The 22,080-nt window shown below is 42.8% G+C and overlaps 1 protein-coding gene and 1 long non-coding RNA gene across 4 annotated transcripts; one reads left to right on the forward strand and one right to left on the reverse strand.

The window, feature by feature from the left end:
- The first annotated feature begins 750 nt into the window (after positions 1–750).
- Positions 751–9,451, forward strand: SULT6B1 (sulfotransferase family 6B member 1). 2 transcript variants are annotated; one of them, XM_081188142.1, is made up of 7 exons: positions 751–1,695; positions 3,330–3,442; positions 3,864–3,953; positions 4,468–4,594; positions 5,291–5,385; positions 6,273–6,429; positions 7,690–9,451. In XM_081188142.1, the coding sequence occupies exons 1-7, from the start codon at positions 1,500–1,502 to the stop codon at positions 7,818–7,820; spliced, it is 909 nt and encodes a 302-aa protein (XP_081044268.1). In that variant the 5' UTR covers positions 751–1,499; the 3' UTR covers positions 7,821–9,451. The 2 variants fall into 2 exon arrangements, with proteins under 2 accessions (XP_081044268.1, XP_081044269.1); XM_081188143.1 differs by lacking the exon at positions 3,330–3,442 and having other exon boundaries at positions 1,499–1,695.
- A 102-nt stretch (positions 9,452–9,553) lies between these two features.
- Positions 9,554–18,243, reverse strand: LOC308583839. Of its 2 annotated transcripts, none has more exons than XR_014006451.1 (3): positions 17,555–18,243; positions 16,419–17,071; positions 9,554–9,685 (listed from the first exon to the last, which is right to left on the reverse strand). It is a non-coding gene; the product is annotated as an uncharacterized lncRNA (long non-coding RNA). The 2 variants fall into 2 exon arrangements; XR_014006452.1 differs by having other exon boundaries at positions 16,414–17,071.
- Positions 18,244–22,080: the final 3,837 nt, after the last annotated feature.

A 22,080-nucleotide genomic window follows, 5' to 3' on the forward strand; every position in this document is an offset into this window, starting at 1 on the left:
TTATACGGAGTCAGTCTTTTGGCCCACGCAGAGAACATTCACAGCCCTTCCCAGAGATACAGGGAATTGAACCTGACATCTTCTGTATGCCAAGCAGTTGCTCTGCTACTGCGATCTTCTGCAAGCTCATGGAGCCAGAGTACACGCGTGTAGGAAAGAATTGGGCTGTAAAGTCACTTGCAACCCCCAGCTAAAGTTAACAGCAACGAACTTTAACTAGATCGAGACCGATTAAAACATTTTGTAGAAGAGAGTTTGCTTGGTTTTATTTTAAAATCTTCTTTTACGTTTCAAGATGCCCATCAGAATAATGCAATTCAAGTCAACAAGTAGAATGGATATAATAGAGAAGTATCATGAGGTGGAACCAACGAACCATCAGAAAATAATTGCATGGTACATTGCACAGTTAAAGAGTTAAAGCATTATGTAACAGCTAGAGAGAATGTTTGCGCTATAGTATTGGAAGGTAAAATTGAGAGTAATAACAACAACAATAATAACGCCGCCCATCTGGCTGGGCTTCCCTAGCCACTCTGGGCGGCTTCCAACAAAATATTAAAATACAGAAATGCATCAAACATTAAAAGCTTCCCTAAACAGGGCTGCCTTCAGATGTCTTCTAAAAGCTTGGTAGTTGTTGTTCTCTTTGACGTTGGGAGGGCGTTCCACAGGGCGGGCGCCACTACCGAGAACGCCCTCTGCCTGGTTCCCTGTAACTTGGCTTCTGGCAGTGAGGGAACCGTCAAAGGCCCTGATCCTCCCTCTGCTCTGTTGAGCGCTTGATTTGCAGGCAGAAAGTCCCAGTTTCCATCCCTGATATCTTCTGGGAGAGCTAGGAAAGGTCAGTCAGCTAGGAAGATATTGAGATAAATGGGCCAATGTTATGACTTGGTCTAAAGCAGCTTACTATGTTCTAAAAGCGAAATTACCACAAAAAAAGATTTATACACACACACACACACACGGCGCTCTGGCACTTGTCACAGTGTTCTCTTGTGCCAGAAGCGGTTTAGTCATGCTGGCCACATGACCCAGAAAGGCCCCCATTCTCTCTTCTTAACTGGATAGCCCTTGAAATAGACGACTGCCTTTGTGTGAACACATGGGCATCCTAGTGACCATGGTGTGAGAAACTTGACTCCTGGCACTATTATGTAACTCTGAATTTAATACATTGTCCGGTAGCACCTGTTGAATTAGTTTTTGCATGTCTTTTACTTTGTAGAGATGCCCATGCTCTTTGCTTTCAGCAGGGATTATCTGAAAGGGTGAAAAGTATTTCCAGTACCTAAGGTGGGACAAGTGGGTTGGTTTTCATTTCAAGAGAATAGACTCAAGGAAGCTGATCTGATATGGTTGGCTTGCTCATAAAATGCAGAAAACACAAAAGGATAAGCCCAAAGCTAAATAAGGTTTACTCCGCCCTCAAAATGCCTTCTTTAAAGGCCTTTGCTGTCCTAGCAACCCAGCAGTAGCTCACAACGAAGAAGGCAAAGATGACTGAGAAAACTTTTGTCGAGGAAATAGAGAAAGCTCTGGAAAAGTCCAAAGGCCTTAGCATCCATGAGCTTCTCTTTACCTACCAGGGAATCCTCTACCCGTCTTCTGTCTGCAATGCAGAAACATTCCAAGCTCTGGAGAACTTCGAAGCCAGAAAAGATGATGTGGTGTTGGTGTCTTATCCCAAATGTGGTGAATACAACCTTCCATTATTTTTCTACATACAGCAATGATGTCATGAGCAATGCAGCAGACTGATGGGTGGTTTTTTTTAGTACTGTATAAGGAAAGCTATTAACTAGCATTGCTGAGGGTAGTGTGCACTAGCACAGAAGTTGCCTTTAACTGGTTTACAGAGCGGGTCACACCAATAAGCTTATTATTTTCAATACATCTGAAACCTGTTGAAAACTAGACCACCTGCTCTTCCATTATTGCTACTTGTGCAAACCATTGAAAATGCACTTAAAGCCTTAAGGCATTTCAATAAAAATGCTTTGCATTTTTAAAGGCACTATCAAACTGAGTTTGGAGTGGACAAAGCCAGAGAGGCAATGTTCTTGTGTAGATGTCACAACCAAACCATGTGTCTTGGATTTGTGCGTTCTTTCCTCCCTTTTCTCCTCCTTCCTTTTGTTCACACGGATTTCCTCCTCCTCTCCCACTTTGTTGCTCATAGTAACCTTTCTTGCTTTCTTTCTTTGTCTGAATGGTTACCACAAACCATAGTTTGTCTCCAAATCAGAACTGGAGGTTGACTGTGGTTTGCAGTAATCACAGCTATACAGCTTCAAATAAAACGTTTTAAGTGTGTTTTAAGTGCAAGATACAATGTGACACTAGATAGCAATGGTGAGTCTTATGGAAAATTCAATGTATTTTAAAAAAACGCTTTAAAAGTACATTTTCAGAAGGTTTTTTTAAAATGTGTGTGTAGATTCCACCATAGTTTGACCAGGTTTGGATGCCACAGCAAATGATGGCTACCAGGAAGTACGGGAGGAGAGCATGGTTTTCACAAGTGTGAAGCAAAACTCAAGAGTTGGTGGTGGTGTTTTTTGGGAGGGGTAGTAGATTATTCAATATTTTAGTGGCTGTATTACAAAGAAGATATATTTTTAAAAATGAACATGCAGTAGAGTAAAAGCCCAAACCAGTTTACTGTAATGTTAAAAACTGTTATTAAAACTGAACACTTCTATCTGAATATTTATTGATTGAAAAATAGTTTCAACCTGTCATTATAACTAGCTTAAAACAATACTGCAGAATGATTTATTTGTGAGACCTTGACCAAGCACAATCATGGTTATAAAGTTGGTCTTGAGCCTATAGGCAGGGGTAACGACCATGGCTCCCTCCAGGTGTAACTGGATCCCTGCTCCCCTCAGGCTCAGTCAGCATAGCCAATAGTCAGGGAGTTGTAGTCCAGCAACATCTGAAGGGCACCACATTTGCTACTCCTGCTATATTCTCTCAGATATATGGCCATGTGCCTTCCTGAAAGAAAAAAGGCATGAATTTCTTTCTTAAGAAAGCACCTCTGGGTATGTATTGTCACTTGTCTTCTTGTCACTTGGAATTAAAGGGCTGGCTTTCCTCAGAAGGCAGACAGCACTTCTTTTGAATCTCCAGACAGCATTCTGGGAATATAGCCACCCATCAATTCTGAAATGTCAACTCTTCCATCTTATGATGGTACTTCTCTACAATGTGTAAAAGTTAAGTTGGTGTGCCAGGGCTGGGGAACCATCAACTTGGGATGGTGAAATGCCTTAAAGTCCACCATAAGGATTACAAGCATTCCACTTATTTGTTTGTTCCAGGTATTAATTGGCTCATTCTGATTGTGAATGATCTGATCGCTACCACTTTGAAAACCAAGCATGAGAACACAGAGCTACCTTTCATTGAGTGTGGGGATCCAGAAAGGTATCAGGTTAGTAAGACACAAAGCCTAGCCTCCAAAATCAGACACTTCACTCACACACATGCGTTACTCACACTGAAAGGAAGTAAGGGAACACGGGCAAACCTGCCCAACTGGTGACCCACCAAGCCAGGAGTAATCCATCAGCCATGTCTGGCAGTTCACCAAGTGCTCAGTAGTGATCCTGATTTTGTTGTCATTCTGAGATAACGAAGAAGCATGGTAGCGGTGGTGAAGAACCTGGGGCACCACGGAACATGGCTGTTGTGCTCAGCCAATGGTGAGATGTAAGTTCTGCTGGTTTATCGTGGGAATCCCAGTTATTCCAACTGCCTTTTGATTAATATGTGTCAACATAGCCGATCATTTTCATATATGTCTGAGTCATCCATTTGATGCTACTTTTCTGTTCCTTTTTTTTTAAAAAAAGAGGATGAAACAGTTCCCATCTCCAAGGATTGTAGCTACACACCTCCACTACAACCTTCTTCCCAAGTCCATCTTCAAAAATAAAGCCAAGGTAAGTGGTATAAGATCAGCTTCTTTAATTTGTCAGGAAACATTTGCAGAAGTGACTCACAACTGTAAAGCAATCAACAGTTCGTGGGAGCCTTGTGGGCACTGTAAGATGTTTCTGGTGCTGGATATTGGTAACAATACAAGACAAGAGGTTTAGTAGGAAGGAAGCATTGGGCCATTCCTTTCGTCAGCCACAAATAAAGATGTTGTAAAGTGCATGGGGCAGTCATGAGTTTTTATAATACCAGATGTTTCTAGAAACATAATGTATCACAATGGGCTCATGCTCCAACCTTCAGGGGATGTGAAACCAGAGAGACTGGAGTGCCTGAGAATGTGCTTTTTGAAAGGACTCATGACATAGTTCTTTCTGGCCATTATTTCAGCCTTCCCTTCTCTTACAAAAGAATAGCTTACTTCTAGTTGTAGTTTAGGTAGTTTAGGTAGCCCAAAGTGGCATTGTTTTTGTTAATGACAGGAGGAGTTAAAATTTATGTCCTGTTTTCTCACCTCAGGTACTGCTGCTATTTCGTAATCCTAAAGATACGGCTGCATCATTTTTCCATTTTCACAACAATGCTCCAAGCATTCCCAGTTATAACTCCTGGGAGGAATTTTTTTCACTTTTTATGAATGGGCAAGGTACTCTATTAATACTTTTGAATGGATTTGGGAAATTAAACCTCTTGTGAAAACATGTGAACTATATTCAAGCTCTACCAATTTTGCTGATACTAGTGCTAGCAGGGGAAGACTTGGGTTTTGCCCACGATAATTGTGGTTTGCAGTTTGAATGGCTTTTTAGCAATGGAGATACAATCTGGAAAGGGAAGCATCTGTGTGCCTTGACTGGTGAACATGGGCTAAAAACTGATGATAGTTGTTGAGAGAGGTGGAATAATGATAGAGGCATTATTGTCCTTGGTGTGCACTCACATTCCTTTTGTCTCAGTGTCACTCCCAATCAAACAGGAGTATAAAACCATAAAAAACTATTTGCTGTACATGAATATTGGATGAGTGTTTGCATCACAGTCGTTCATGTCACCTTCAACATCCTGTTGTCTATATATAGCCGAAGCCCAACTGAGGATGTGCATGAATGTTTTTCCCCCAATAGCTGGCCCCATATTATCAGAGACAAAATTTGAAAGACTTTTGTTGATCATTCTTAAGAATAAATCTCTCTTTTCTTGTGATTGTATGTTATCCCTGTGGCTATAAAGAGATATTGTGTGAACACTATGCAATGTTTTAAAAATAGCCTACTGTTAAAGTTTTAACAGTTTCTACTAGTAATAAAATAGTTCTGATGAGTTATCTTGGTCTGACCTGCAGTTGCCTGGGGAAGCTATTTTGACCATGCAGTCGTGTGGAACAAACACATAGATGATGAAAATGTTCTGGTTCTAACATATGAGCAACTAAAAGAGGTGAGCATATTCATAACCACCAGCAAGGGTAGTCTAAAAATAAGACGCTATCCCAACTTGCATAGGCTTTGCAAGATATAACTAGATCGGGATCATAGTTTGAGGGCGGACTCATCCATGTTTCAGCTCCTAAACTTTTTCTGAATGTGAGGGAAGAGCCTGGAATATTTGAAGTGATAACAAAGGACAGAGAGTCTCAGTTTATCTGAGGAGCAGAGTGTCCCAGTGAATAACCCCACCCCATGCCCATAACCTATAGGCACTTGGAGCTAGAGGACAGTGATCCTTGCTTCCATCCTTGATTTGGCATCTGAAGAAGAACATGAGCCAATGCTGCCAATGCTGGCCCTTGATGTCATCAACAGTGGAATTCCTGGCTTGTTTCTGTAACTCATTTGAATAGTCAAGGAATCGCTGGCAACACAGTAGCAGCCAAAACCTGAGAGATGAGTATGTCTAACTATACTAATGGAAAGTATGGCTTTCCAAAGAAAGCAGGAAGAGCAAACTCTGTCATAGGGGGTTGACGTACTTCCTTTTGGATGTGCCTCAGTTGTGACATCCATTTCATTAAGGGTTTGTTCCCCAGCATTCATATTCGTGGCAAGAACACTGATTGCAGTAAGGTAGTCTCATACTCTGGATGCTTGCCATAGGGAGAGAGTTGAACATCCAGTACCCATTTGCCTCCTGTAGTTTTCATCTACCTGCAGCATTATATGGCTAGTGTGGACCTTTCTGTTTGGTGGCATCACCAAGATTAGCCCAAAGCAACCATGACTGTGCTTGAATACTGGCAATGTATTCTGAATCCCATATTGTTCTGGTGTAGCTTACCATGGGAGAAAGAACTTTCAGTATTGACCTTCTCACTACATTGCTTTCAGGACCTGGTTGCTGGAGTGAAGCAAATAGCTGAATTCTTTGGCTTTACTGCTACTGCAGAGCAAATTCAGGCTATTGCAAACAGGACTGCGTTCCAAGCAGTGAGGGACAAATCACAGGAGACACATGGAGCGGTTGGCCCCCTGATCTTCCGGAAAGGTTGGTGATAAACTTCTATTTTTGCTATAGCTTGCTTTAGAGCAGTCTCTTATGAGTAGTCATAAGTGTCTTCCATGTTTTAATTGATTAACCATGCAGTCCTATGGATATATATCTGGGGAAAGCCAATGCTGTGCTCTCTAGGTGCTTTGAGCCACAGTATATATAATTTCTTGATCACTGACCATGCCAGCTTGGGCTGATGGGAGCTGTAGTCCAACCGTATTAGGAGGGCATTCCATTAGCTATCCCTAATCTATACTCAGAACAATGAGTATTTCAATGGAGCCTACCCTCAAATAAGTGCACATAGGATTGCAGCATCCATCAACCATAGCCAGTAGTTGGTGATGACAGAAGTTGTAGTCCAACAGCACTGAGAGAACACCATGTTGGCTGTCTCTAGTCATTACTGACTGGCAGAGGCTTTCCTGAGGTCAAGACCGGGGGCCTTTCCTGGAGATACCAGAGACTGAACCTGAGACTTCCTACATGGAAAATGGTTTTTGTTGTTTTTATACACCACCCTGCCTCCCAAAAGGGACACCATGTCATCTACCACTGAGCTAGGGCCCTTTCCCACTGTATTAGTATATAGTAAGCTAAGGTAAAGGTAAAGGGACCCCTGACCATTAGGTCCAGTCGTGACCGACTCTGGGGTTGCAGCGCTCATCTTGCTTTATTGGCTGAGGGAGCTGGCGTACAGTTTCCGGGTCATGTGGCCAGCATGACTAAGCCGCTTCTGGCGAACCAGAGCAGCACACGGAAACACCGTTTACCTTCCTGCCGGAGCGGTACCTATTTATCTACTTGCACTGGCGTGCATTCAAACTGCTAGGTGGGCAGGAGCTGGGACCAAACAACGGGAGCTCACCCCGTCGTGGGGATTCGAACTGCCGACCTTCTGATCAGCAAGCCTTAGGCTCTGTGGTTTAACCCACAGCGCCACCCGCGTCCCTATATAGTAAGCTACATGCATCTAAAAAGAGATTCAATAAATGAACGTGATGGTCTTACAGAACAAGAAGCACTGCAGAGAAGACTGACAAATTTGACACAGGAGGGCCATAGCTTTTGTGGCTGTATTCAGAGGCCTTCCTACTGGCCAACCTGAGGAAAAAAATTGTACCATTTTGTTCCCGGTTACAATAACAAAACCTAAAGATTTTTACTGGATGATCTTCATATTTTTGTCTAGCAAAGTTTATATGATGTCTATTAAATGTCTCTTTCCCTCCCTCCATTTCCCTTTCATTCCAGGTGTGGTTGGTGACTGGAAGAACACTTTTGATGAAGCTCAGAGCCAGAAAGTGGATGCTAAATTCAAGGAGTGTTTAGAAGGAACCAAGCTGGGAGCAAAGCTGAAGTACGATGTGTACTGCAAAACCTGAAAAGAGCTTCTTATGAAGTGCTTCGTTCTCATGACAGTTTTGTTTGCTATCATATATTCAAGAAAAGCTACAAGCAGAGCACACAATCCTTTGAGGCAAATTTTAGATATTGTCACACTCTAGTGTCGAACTTCTAAGATACATTTTCATTAAGCTGGATATTTTCATGCTGCTTAATAGAACACAGGGCAACCTATTTCTCCCAAACCGTATCAGCAAGCTGCTACTATTATGTTTCTAAGAAGTAGGGGAAGGTGACACGGACATGCGATTGCCAGGTGCCAACCTGGGGAACTTGTCAGTCTCTTTCAAAGCTCTGAAGGAGCAGCAAAAGATGCAGTGATTGTGTGTCTAGCGCCATTGCTGCGCAGGTTTCTTTTACCCACCTGCATTTGTAGTTGAAGGCAGAGGTGGGCAATGGACACATGGAACTATGGAGGCGTGGGGCGATCGGTACTGCATCTGGATCTTTTACTGTTCCCCAGACCTCTTAAAGCAGGCATGAGGAACTCCAGATGGTGTTAAACTACAGTTCCCATCATCCTTGGCCATGCTCATGCTGCTTGGAGCTGATGGAGTCCAGCTACATCTGGATGGCCCCAACTTCCTCATCCCTGCTTCAAACAGACTGCTGGGACACGAAGTTGGCTGTGGGAAATCCTACACAAGGCTAATAATAATAATAATAATAATAATAATAATAATAATAATATCCCTCCCTTTACACCTTGGGGCATCACAATGATATGTTGAAACACATTGCTGTAGCCTCTAAAGAAAGTGGGACTTTGCACTCTTCATAGTTTGAATAGGAGGTTCTGAGCAGTGCTATTTGGGATCAGGCACACATATGTTTCTTGTTCCACTTATTTAGGCTTTCTAAGTTGTTTGTGGAAAGGTAGCGGACTCCTGTGACTTCAACAGCTGAGAGAAATTCAGCAAGTGAAGCTTTTCCCAGCGTGTGGATGTAGTGATGGAAAAAGCTTCATGCCATGTTACTCTGCGATGTAATAACTTGAACAGAATTCCAGATGGCTGAGGCCCTGCTCCAAACTAATTTTAAGGATGAGAAGGCCATTGAAGACTAGATTGTCTCCAGTGCTGTGTCAGTGGGGTTCTGCTGGCACAATGGGACTTTCCTCCCTCCATGCACCCCAAAATCCGCTCTGGGGGATTCCCCAACTGATTTTGAGGGTGTGAGGGGAACTGGAGGGAACAGGAGAGGAAGAAGAAGTTGCACTGCACTCACAGAAGTCCCTTGTGTTAGCAGAGCTGCAGGGTTGGATACGGCCCTCAGTTTTATGTTTTCTAATTTGGGGAAATTATATTTTTGATAAGTCAATCTGGATTCACATAACAAACCCCATAACAAAAGGATCATTGAACTCCATTAAAATCTTTAAGGAAGTGATCTTTATAATGGCTTTAAGCCCCTTTTCATAGCAAAGCAGCATGTTGCATTAGGTTTCCAGACAGAGCACATTAGCAGAAGCAGATGTCGAAATTATTCCAACACTGATGAAATAATTTGAAATTTACTCATTACATCAAGATGATTCTCTCCCCCCCCCCGTCTTGTTGACATTTATTTCCTTCGACTATGAACTTCATTAATAAACTCTTGTTTGTTACTGCTGTGTTACATTCATTTGCTGGCATGTTGCAAAAGCACTCTATAGAGCTACAAAGGAATTCCCCCATTCTTTTTCAATCTGTGCCAAGGCTGAAATCACTAATAGGATCACACCTATTAAGGCAACAGTGAGCAGTCTTCTGGCTTGTGGAATCCACTTTGGTCTTTTTCTTACTAGATCCACCAACTGGAGCCAAGCAATTGCACAGTGGCTCAGTGGGCCAGCATAGGCCTGAAATTAAAATAAAAACAAAAATGGGTAAGGGTAACTCTGAGCATCATGCTAAACCTAGGAAAATCCACTCCTGACTTCTCTCCCCACCCAAGCTTCCTTTATGCCTCTAGCCAGGACGTAACTGTTGCTATGGTTGAACAGATTGAAGTTATAAACGCTTCCTGATTTTCCTGATTACTGCAAGTCACACGTAGATTGAACAGTAGATCCTAATCTGCCTTTTGCTCATTCCTACTGTGCCCCTTCCGCTGCAGACTTCCAGGTGGAAATATGTGTCAATACACCATATTTCTTAAATACACTAGCCTCTGTTGTGCCTCGATCTTCCCAAAGGAAAACACAACCCTGGGTAAGTGCTGGGAATCCCTGTGTTATAAGAAAAAACTGCTCCTTTCCCCCTTGTGGGGTATCCAAGAGCCTGTTTAGAGTCCTTATGTAGGTTCTCTATCGGTAGAAGAAGAAGAAGAAGAGTTTGGATCTGATATCCTGCTTTATCACTACCCTAAGGAGTCTCAAAGCGGCTAACAATCTCCTTTCCCTTCCTCCCCCACAACAAACATTCTGTGAGGTGGGTGGGGTTGAGAGACTTCAAAGAAGTGTGACTAGCCCAAGGTCACCCAGCAGCTGCATGTGGAGGAGCGGAGACACGAACCCGGTTCCCCAGATTACGAGACTACTGCTCTTAACCACTACACCGCACTGGCTCTAGGAGAAAATAACAGGGGCCAACCAGAGAATATTGAGAAGCAAAGCAGCTAGTAAGCATGATCTTTATTAGACTGTTGCAACAGGGTCCCCCACTCACCCCGCGCAGGGAGGGAGGAGAGGAACCCAGAACATTGGTGCAAGCTCTTATATAGACTTTTGAAACTGCCTACCCTGTAGCTCAAGACCACCCCCAAAACTTCAGACATACATCACAGAAAGAGATAGTCCCCAGCAGAAATTTGAGTCTGTTGCTTCTCTCCTGTCTGCCAGGATACCTGATACAGTGGTACCTTGGGTTACAGACGCTTCAGGTTACAGATGCTTCAGGTTACAGACTCTGCTAACCCAGAAATAGTACCTCGGGTTAAGAACTTTGCTTCAGGATGAGAACAGAAATCGTGTGGTGGTGGCACAGCGGCAGCGGGAGGCCCCATTAGAAAGGTGGTACCTCAGGTTATGAACAGTTTCAGGTTAAGAATGGACCTCCAGAACAAATTAAGTTCTTAACCCGAGGTACCACTGTCATGCGTCCTCTCCGATTGCATGAACATTATATATAATGAACATTATATATAATATATATATGACCTTAGAATTCCAATAACACCTGGAATCTCACACCATTTGTCGTGCAACAATGTAGTACTCATATCGCTATGGATTAGACATTTACAGCTCAGTCCTATCCAGAGGTAAGTCTTGTTCAGTTCAGTGGGGCATACTCACAGGTCATTGGGGTTAGGATTGCAGCAAAAGCCTTCAAAGTCCCACTAAAAGCTGACATTGCAGAATAAATTCTTTACCCATGGGAAGAAAGTTTGGGAAGTTTAAAAACACCGCAGAGATAAATTCCATGCAGGTTGTGTCCAATGTCAGCAAACGGATTTCTGTTTAAGCTTGAATTTTAGATTTAATCTTTACGATGACAACAAAGAAGCAGGGAAAGAGATAAACAATATATTTGGTTGTAGACAAATGGGATGTTGTTTCTGAAGAAGGGGACTCACAGTAAATCCTCCCTCTAAGAAAGATGGTTACCTCCATGAGCTCAGAGTCAAGGAGAATTATGATGCAGGCTGCTAATAAAGTGAAATGGAATCAAAGCAGGCAGAGTGGCTGAGATCCATTTTCTCATTTACAAAATGTACACGGTTCAAATGGCAGCATTTTCCAATATTTTAATGGGAAATATAATTAATGTTAGATTACAATAGCAGGAACATTAAAGTACAAGGTGCAGATGACATCAAATAAATTCCGAGGGCAGCTTGGCAATTAGAACAGAAGCCAAATGGATATATAATGAAGGGGGGCCTTGAAATACAGTTGTACCTATTATACGACTGGGGCAATTATCTGCCATTGTGTTCCCTTTAATGATGGTGCTTTGGCGAGAACACCAGCACCTTGCAATGAATTTATGATGCAAATAACTCTATGATTTCAATCCCACCTTTATTCAATTCTACCTTTATTGTAGCATAGCTGTGGCAGTCTATTTTGGAGCACTAAAATTAAATTACTTTGCAATTATTTATGGCTGCTAATAGTCTCAGGATCTGCATTTGGGAAGGGGAGGGAATAAGTACGCTTAAGAAGTGGAGGCACGTTACAGCAGGTACCCAATATTTGAGCTCGTCATCAAAGCGCTTAGAGAGAATGTTTAACTTATGGGGGCCATTTTCCAAGCGATGAACATAATTACTGTTAAGCACTGCAACTGGTAATTTTTAGGCAATGGGGGTCTGCAAATATTAAGTAATGTCAGTGTTGGCACATCCATGCAGATACACCATTCTTTTTACGCACCAGGAACTACTTCATGAAAAGTGTTATGCTTTTGAACGTGGAACGTTTCACTGTGGTTGAGAACAGAAATATTCAAAGTGTAGTTTGCAATTCGAAATGGATCTGTAAATCCCCATTGACCTATGCCTGCATGGATCAATTCAGAGTTGCCAACTAGCCAATATTTTACTGATATTTTACCATAAAATCGTCTTCTGACTGGTAACCTGGATTCAGTAAGCTCCAGAGTCTTTGGCTTCACCCATAACTGATCAGACTGGCAGACTTTATCTTCACTTCTTTTCTTGACCTATCAAATTCTGTTGCCTACAGAACTGCTTTCTCAGTCTGAGCTAATAAAAACCCTGGCTCTATGTACAGATGGTGAAGACATATGGATGCATTTTCAAGGTACCTTCTGGACATGCTTAGGCAGGGTTGGCATATCAAAATAAAGTTAAAAACCTGTGGTTTTGATGACTTGCAGAAAGGATGCTTACTAGTTGTCATTTCTACAGAAATTTGTCAGGCTTTGGGTACTCGGCTTCCTCCTCCACTTTGGCCGTAGATAAGCAGGATAAAGCGAAAAGAGTCTCTTACCATTTAAAGAGTTTTTAATGATCACAGCAAAAGAACAAAGCATCCATTCTCGGAATGAAGGTGCTCCCAATTAAGGTTTCCACCCACTTCCCCCTTGATCACCCCATCACTTCCGCCTGATCTCACAACCACCGTGCTTTTTGTGTAGCCACTTTATCTGCTCTACGTGACCTTGGACTGATAGGCTGGACACTTTCAGTAAGAGACAGTCTGTTAGCTCTCACCCTTCCAGTTCTTCTTCACCTGGCTGTTCACCCCCCAGTTCTTCTCAACTTTTGTCTTCAGAACTATGCCTCTCTGCAAGCCACTGTTCCAAATCTATACTGCTCCACTGCTCCTGGGCAGCTTCAGGAGATCAGGAGCCGGGGGAGGGGGAGGCTCCCACCATTCCTCATCAGAGCAGCACTCCTCAGCCTGGTCTCTGACAAGATCCTTGGAAGATAAAGGTGGTATATAAATGTAATAATAAATAAATAAATAAATAAATAAATAGGGCCACATTTGCAGGTTTCTGGTTTCTGCAGTGTACAGTGGTACCTCGAGTTACAGACCCTTCAGGTTACAGACTCCGCTAACCCACAAATAATACCTCGGGTTAAGAACTTTGCTTCAGGATGAGAACAAAAATCGCACAACGGTGGTGCAGCGGCAGCGGGAGGTCCCATTAGCTAAAGTGGTACCTCAGGTTAAGAACAGTTTCAGATTAAGAACGGATCTCCAGAATGAATTAAGTTCTTAACTCGAGGTACCACTATACAGTTAAAGCTCTTAGAAGACCTATACTACAACAATTAGAACACATTATTAAAAACAAGTTAAAATTACAAAAAATAAGGTGGGTCCTAAAAATATACATCTCAAAGGTCAAAAGTCAAGGTGAACAGTTGTATCAGGTGTGTCACACAATGTTGCTACAAAGGCACATTTGGATGCGTAAAGTGAGCTCCTGGTTGCTTCTTTGCAAGTAGGGCTCACTGACAGCAAATCCTACTTGGATTGGCTGCACTAACTAGTTTTTCATCAGGGCTCCATGAATCAGCTGATTGGTGCTATCAGTGAGACCTGCCATGTCTGCCCGCGCACCGACCCCTCTCGCTCTCCAGGCTTCAGCGAAAGCCTGCATTTGCCCCATAGGACGCACACACATTTCCCCTTCATTTTTGGAGGGGAAAAAGTGCGTCCTATAGGGCGAAAAATATGGTAACTTTACGCATGCTAGTCCACTGGTCTAGCCAGGTCCTAACTCTGTGTAAAATATTACCTTAGTTCATTATGCCTCTTGCTCTGTGGGGTTAATGCTATGTCAAATATCTCACAAGCTGCTGTGAGCTTGACTCAGGTTTCTTCTTCCAGAACAATACATTGTGTTTGTGTGAATCAATTGTAATTTTCATAGTAATATATTTTTGGTGCGTTCTTGAGTGACATTCTCTGAGTCACAGAGAGTGCCTCCTGCTCCATGAGTCAGGATATTTTTGGGTGATCAACAGGAAAATTTCAATTTAGGTATGTTTCTTTATGTCCTAATTACCCTTTTGCTTCACATCACCCTGAATTGTCTTACTGATTACAGAGCTTCTCTACCAACCTGAGAATGGCTTTAAATTTGCCCTTCCCAATCTACTTCTGTCTTACACAAACAAACAAACAAACAAACAAACAAACAAACAAACAAACACCACTGGAACCAATGTGACATAGCAAGGGGGAGAAAGAAAAACCTGACATTTCAAATGATTGTCATTCACTACCTGCATATTAAGAAGGAGCCAATACAAGCAGCAAGAATGGACATGCATTCCAAGAAACAACTCTCTCTGCCTCTCACTTATTTTGAAAGCTGCATATTTCTGCTGTACTTTCCCCAGAGTTATTTTTTAACATTTTGGTGAATCACACTGCCCTCTTATGCAAAGTGACTCTCTGCAGGCTGGACTGGAATAAATCTCTGGCTTAAACCACAGATCAGCCATGCATTTCATTGGCAGCTTTAAGCAAGCTATTGTCCCTTACTTAGCCTCAGCCTTGCTCCCTATCAGTAAAAGGGTGCACGAATATTTTATTCTTACAGGGCTGTGGTAGGGATTGAGAGCCAATGCAAGCTATCATCTCACCACACATTCAACCACACATCTGAACCTCTTATTGGGATCCTTGGTGGGGTAGTGCAGAGAACCAAGCTAGTGATAGTGTTAGAATTTTATCTTTTCTGTAAACTGCTTTGAGGTTTTTTCCTACAATCAAGCATTATATAATTTTTATGAAATACATAAAAAATAAACCATGGGATGACAGAGCTCATCTGTATGGGTTTCATCGCGTGGTGCCCTTTCACTAATGGGATTCTGTCCATTTGTAGAAGAGTCTTGAATCTAGTGGAGACTCCCAATAATGAAAGCGGGTTGTTTTCCTCCCAGTTCCCCTCTCCACCCTTGCGGCCCACTTGTGTACCTTCCACCCTGTTCTGGAAGATTGTCTAAACCCCTAGTGCAGATTTTTTAGTAGCACAGAAACCTGCAAGGAATCTTCCCCTTCTATTAGCAGAAGCCTTCACTGGGTCAAAAGGCCTTCTACAAATGGAAAGGAACCACTGGAGAACTTTGAGCTCTTAGGAAAAGTGCTGTATTGTTGTTACTAAGATTCACATGTTTAAATCCGAAGCCCTGTTTGACTGAGATTCCTGCATATCTGATTGTGGGCTTATACACACTGACCTTTCCTCTGTTCTTTCCAGACACGGTTCATACTTTAAAGCTCCAGGTCCAAGCACCCCCATTTTTTTACTGTAGAGTGTTGCCCACAAAATCCCACTCTTTAAAGCTCAATTGGACTAAATGGCAACCCGACAAAAACCCAAATTGATGTTTGCGCCGATTGAGCACTAAAGAGTGGGTTTTTGTGGTGAAAGCTCGGGGGGGGGGAGGAGAAAGAAACACACACAGAGACAATGAAATTTTAAGTGTGGACCTGTGCCTGGAAAGAACAGGGCAAAAGATGAGTATGGATAGACCTTGTATCTCTTCCAGTATGAGGCCTATCAGACCTATAGAGGAAGCCTGCCTGCATTCCCATCATGACTAGAAATGGTTCAGACCAAAAGGCATACCAAGCCCAGCATTTTGTTCTCACAGTGGCCGACCAGATGCCTGTGGGAATCCCAAAAGCAGGAGCTGAGCACAAGATCACTCTTCCAGCCTGTGATTCCTAGAACATAGCCGTTGTGGTTAGTAGCCATTAACAGCCTTGCCCTCCATAAATTTGTCTAGTTCTTTTAAAAGTCATCCATGTTGGTGGCCTTCACTACATTTTGTGGGAGGGAATCAGTTGAACTCGTTGAACTAGTTTAGCTGTGTGAAGAAGTGCTTACTTTCACCTGTCCTCTCCCAACATTCAGCTTCATTGGATGGCCCTGAGTTTAAGTAAAAGGTAAAAAAGGTAAAGGACCCCTGGATGGTTAAGTCTAGTCAAAGGCAACTATGGGGTTGTGGTGTTCCTCTAACTTTTCAGGCTGAGGCAGCTGGTGTTTGTCCACAGACAGCTTTCCAGGTCATGTGGCCAACATGGCTAAACCGCTTCTGGCACAACGGGATACAATGTTGGAAACCAGAGCGCACGGAAACGCTATTTACCTTACTGCTGCAGCAGTACCCATTTATCTCCTTGCACTGGTGTGCTTTCGGACTGCTAGGTTGGCAGGAACTGGGACAGAGCAATGGGAGCTCACCCCGTCGGGGGATTCGAACCGTCAACCTTCCAATCAGCAAGCCCAAGAGATTCAGTGGTTTAGACCACAGTGCCATCCACTGTAATCATCATCATCATCATGTTCACATCTATACACTGGCATTTACGGTGTGTGAGTTAGAGCCACACTTTCTCTCATCCTGCCCATCCCAAGTCAGAGACTTAACTTGCATAGAGCTGGGTGAGAAAACAAATTCCTAAACCCCTGAAGAATAGTAAATCTAACAATTCACAGTAACAAAAATTTAACAAGGCATCTCCTCCAAGTAAAACTAGGAAGAGTGATTTACCCCAGTAAACAGCCGAGGGTATGGCATGCCATATGGTGCTCTGAAGGCATTGTTTATGCTCCTTATAAAGACTTCAGGAAGTTTATATAACTTGACAAGGTGAGTCACAGCTATTTCTAGCCTGTTACCTGTTTCCTCATGCTGTAGAAGTCTTATTAATATGATTATGGGGGCCTGCTGGTCATAGCTTGAACCAAACCTTTCTGAAGTTGTTCAGTATCTTTTCTTTGCATGCAATTATTTGGGTTCTAGCCTTTAATGGAGAGATGATATTGTTAACACAGTAGGCATTTACCCATTTGCCGTCAGACACTCCAGAGCATTTTTAATCTTCCTCATGCTGCTTTGTACTTATTTACCATGTCGGCTACTCATTAATTTTCTTTTAATTCCAAAAATTGTGAATTATCTGGCTTTTCTGCTCAAGCAATCAGAGGCACGCCTGGTCTAATTAGAGGTTTAATTTCTGCGATATGCAGATTTAAATTAGATCCTGTTATATCCATAGGGAGAGTAAAGCCTGGGAAACACTGAGTGAAAAGGACAGTGCAGACATTGGACAGCTGAAGCAACAGCATTTCAGCAGAACTCTGTGGAAAACCACTCACTAGCACCTTTTTAAGGTGTGTGAACATGCCAATACAGGGCTAGCACCAAAATATTTTTCTGCCCCAGGCAAAGGAGATGGAGCCTCTGCTCCCTTCTTTGTATACAATCACAAATAGCAGTTGAATACTTTGTCAGCACTGGTGGTGGGGCACACATTGTCCTCCGTTTCACCTGAGAGAGCAGGCTAGCTTAGGGCAGGGGTCAGCAACCTTTTGGGGGAATGTGGGCAAGTGTTGTGGGCACCAGTCACAAAATGGCTGCCATGGGGTATGTGACATAACACAAAATGGCTGCCACATCGAAAGGAGCAGAAAGAGAGAGAACCACTAAAAGTTGTGGGCAGGCACCTATATCAGCGACCATCATGCTCTCTCACAAAGGGCAGCTCTTTGCACATCTCCTGTTCAGAACAGAAGGGAAGATGGGTGTTTAATCCTGGTATCCAGTGAAATGTGGACACATGAGGTAGCATTTTCAGTGTAGGGAAGACAAAGTCAGTGCAAACAGTGTGGAATTCCTTCCCAAGAGAGCTTGATTGGCTCCCACTTTGTTATGTTTCCATTGGCAGGATAAGACCTTCTGGTTCAAACAGGCTTCTGGAACAGGCTTCTGCTGTCAGGGAAAATTTTAATTGCTGGTTTTAAATATGCTGCATTGTATTTCAATTATTGTTTTCAGCTAGTTGTTTTTATTATTCGGCATTTGATAATTGATGTCAGAACTTGGGAGAAAGGCGGGATAAAAATATGTTAAGTAAAAAAACACACAATAAAACTCTATTCTCTGGCGGCTTGCTACTGCTGCCCCCCCAACTCCACTTGCCACTTGCTCACTCAAACAGGTGCTGCAATCCTTCCTGACCATTGGCTTTGCTGGCTGGGTTTGAGAAGAGTTACAGCCCAATGATGAATGGGGACTCTCAGTTTCCTCACCCTTGATTTTGGTGGTTCCTTGATATAGGAGTACAGCGTAAATTATTTGCAGGATGAAAACAATTTTTGAAATCCAAGTGCAGGGGAAAAAATGACAGCCTACCTGCTTTTTTGATCAGCAGTGTCTTGAAAAGATTCCACTTACCACCTGGGAGGGCAACTCATGCTGCCCACAACGGCCAATCATTCCATAGGTAGCACAGTGAAAAATATCAACATGCCTACTACTCCTGCTTTTACACTGCAGGTATAATTAAGTCGTGGGAAAAAGCCTACGAGGACATAGACTGTCAGTTGGCAATTACTCAGCCTCATTCCACAAAGAAAGAGGTTCGTTTCTATCTGATTCTTCTTGTGCAATTTCCCCTCCTAGCCTTCTGTTCCTCCTTCATGCTGTTTTATTGTAAATATTTTAAAGACATTTGATTCATCGGAGTGCTGTTGGGAAAGCCTGATTATTTGGATTGGATTTGGCAAGGACTCTTAGCTAAAGTGTCTTCCAACACACACACACACACACACACACACACACACACACACACACACACACACACACACTCTACCCACCAAATGCTGAAATCAGCAGGCAGGTCTGGAGCTGGGCACAAATGCCGACCCCTATTTTTCCTCCTTTGGCAATTTTGTCCTTTCTTTTTTTCTTTCTTCAGTCATAGTCTTCTTTTCCTCCACATCTAATTTTTCTTCTCAAATTGTCGTCATGTTTTTGAGGTCAATGGCAAGTAGAAAATAAGGACCAAAATATTCAATGGAGGCTAGTCCACTTGCTAGGCCAGTAACTCAGTAGCCAAAGTGAAATGTCAAGCAATTTTTGAAGCAGAACCTCCCCAAATCTTAAAGCCCATACTCTTTCCTGTCCTTTATTTAAGAGTGTCTCCTGCACCGCTCAGGCAATCCCTATCCAAAAGAAATGCTATGGCCAGAAAGTCCCTCTCATCTGTGTCCAGGCAGAAAAACAAAATGTGATAAGCAGACTCTCTAGCCCTAGTTATGCAGGTTCACCTTCTCACCTTCTTGTCATGATGTCAATCCAGCTGTAGCACATAATATTAGTAGGGCTGTTGCAACGGTAGACCAGTTAGTAATCTGGTAATTGTTTGGCACGTGCTCAGAGCTGTTTCCTTGAAGGCTACATCTCATAGCACATTTTTGGTGGCCAGCCAATAGGGAGTGTCTACTATTTGGGCCAGATTTGCTCCTTTTGCTTAGCATTTGTTCGTTTTGTGATCTATCACTAGAGAGAGCACAGCTAATGGTGGACACAGTGTGAGGTATTTTTCTATAAGAAGAACAGGTTATTTTGCAAGAGGTTAAATATGTCAAAATCCACAGTTGGATAATACTTTTATTCAAGGGTTTTTTTCAGCCAGAACTGGAACTCAGTTCCGGCACCTCTCAGGTGGGCACCATTGCCATTCTAAGAGAACAAGGGAGGTGTTCATGGTGAATTCCAGCACGTCTTTTTCTAGAAAAACAGCACTAATTTTATTCAAGACAACCAAAATGTCACAAACTTGTGGCCAGCTTTTAATAATAATAATAATAATTTTTTATTTATACCCCGCCCTCCCCAGCCAAGGCCGGGCTCAGAGCGGCTTACAAGCAATAATAAAAACAAGATGAGTGATTACAACTTAAAAACAAAAATAAAATACAACATTAAAATAATGGAACATTAAAATATTAAAATGGAGCCTCATTGCAGGAGAAGGAAAAGAAAAAAGAAAAAGGGGGCGGAGGGAATCAAATTGGCTCCAATCCAAAGGCCAGGCGGAACAACTCTGTCTTACAGGCCCTGCGGAAAGAGATCAGATCCTGCAGGGCCCTGGTCTCATGAGACAGAGCGTTCCACCAAGTTGGGGCCAGTGCTGAAAAGGCCCTGGCTCTGGTTGAAGCCAATCTAACTTCCTTAGGGCCTGGGACCACTAGGGTGTTGTTATTTATGGACCTTGAGGCTCTCCGTGGGGCATACCAGGCGAGGCGGTCCCGTAGGTACGAGGGTCCTAGGCCGTGAAGGGCTTTAAAGGTCAAAAGCAGCACCTTAAATCTGACCCTGTACTCCACCGGGAGCCAGTGCAGCTTGAAAAGCACTGGATGAATATGCTCCCATGGCAGAGACCCTGTTTTGAGTTCTCTAGGGCTCTTCATCAGGCAAGATGCTACACAAAGCAGCATTTCTACTCTGAAGCAAGGAGATGCTCCACAGATATGCTTTCTCCAGCACTTCCATGCCATTTGGCTGCTCATCTTTCTCCCACATCAAGATCTTGTCCTTTCCACAAAACGATAGATATTTAAGAGTGGGCTGCTGAAACACCAGACTGGAAGCAGTCATGTCTGATGCAAGGCAGAAATTGAGCTGTTTCTTTCTCTCTCTGTTCAAAAGAGGAAACCTATCTCTGGCAAGTTTTCAGCATGGTTGTTACTTATTTTTAACTGGAATATTAAGTGGTTGTATGAACACCGAGAGGATGGGCCACTGCTTTTTTTGGGAATTCTAAAGCCCACATAGCAGAAACATAAATCAAAACACTTTTCTCTGTTTCCAGTGTTCTGGCCATTGCTTGAGTACCCCATTGCTTATGTACCCCAAAGGGCCTTTGCTAATGTACCCCAAAGAGTGCCAGTTCACAAAGGGGAGTTATCTGCAGGCTCAGAGGGGAAAAACAAACAAAAAGGGGGACTTCCCTCCTAAAGAAACCCACCCTAATGAGGCTGAACATGCTCTGCAATTATGGAATGCTGACTCACATGGTGTGCAGACAGAAACTAGGGGCAGGGGAATGTCATGGAGTGCCTGGGATTCTCAACAACATTCCGCACTGCAACATTCTGTTGGAGGTCTCACTTGTATAAGAATTTAGCTCAGCCCAACCCAGCCACAGAAAACAATATTGAAAAGAGCCAAAAGCACTTGGTAAAACAATAGACAACAACCTCTTTGCAAACACTACTGTTAAAGAGAAAGTCAGACAGCAATCTTGGGACTAAACTGCAAATGGTTTGAGTTGTGTTGGATGGAGGTGGTATTTTAACATGTAATAAGTTCAGATCTCCATTAGATGGCAATGTTCCATAACCTTTTTACTCCCAATTTACTGGACTCCATTTGGCTGGAGATGTATGTTATTTCTGGATTAGGAATATGCTAATTCTTTTTTTAGAAGAAATAATGCACAGAGTTATCCCTACTATGAGGCAAATTGAGCTGGCTCAAGCAGCATAATTTGAGCATCAGATTGTAAGCTAGTTAATAACAATTTATAACTGAGAATACAACAGTTGACATTTGGATTTTCCCCCTCGGGCACCATTGTGTCTCAGGCTGATCTCGATAATATACGGTACCTATTTCTGGAATGACGTCATAAATTGTTTCTGCTTCATTAAAATTCCAGGCGGGTGGCTGTGTTAAGCATTATTGAGATGATGTCAAAGGGTGTTTTCCCACATGAGGCTTAAGGCAGCTCTTGATTCAATCAAGTCACAATGGGACTGGTAGACTAGAGTTGGCCTGAAGACTCATTTGTACTGCACATCTCTCTCTGCTTTGTCTTCTACGTAAGCTGTATGACAAGACTTTAGCATAAATAGCACAAGAGAAGATCAAAGGTCCCACAAATATGAAAACAGTCAGAGTATGTCCAAATTGCATTTTGTCCTTTGTGGAATAAAGGATAAGTCTGGAAGTAAAAACAATTTT

This window comes from Podarcis bocagei (assembly GCF_964188305.1).
Source record: "Podarcis bocagei genome assembly, chromosome: 3".
Classification (NCBI taxonomy): Eukaryota; Metazoa; Chordata; class Lepidosauria; order Squamata; family Lacertidae; genus Podarcis; species Podarcis bocagei.

Excerpts from the sequence above, each read along its gene's own strand:
- SULT6B1 (XM_081188142.1), top strand. The coding sequence starts at position 1,500 with ATGACTGAGAAAACTTTTGTCGAGGAAATAGAGAAAGCTCTGGAAAAG. Across the intron at positions 1,696-3,329 it reads GGTGTCTTATCCCAAATGTG|GTATTAATTGGCTCATTCTG; the intron begins GTGAATACAACC and ends TGTTTGTTCCAG. Across the intron at positions 3,954-4,467 it reads TCTTCAAAAATAAAGCCAAG|GTACTGCTGCTATTTCGTAA; the intron begins GTAAGTGGTATA and ends TTCTCACCTCAG.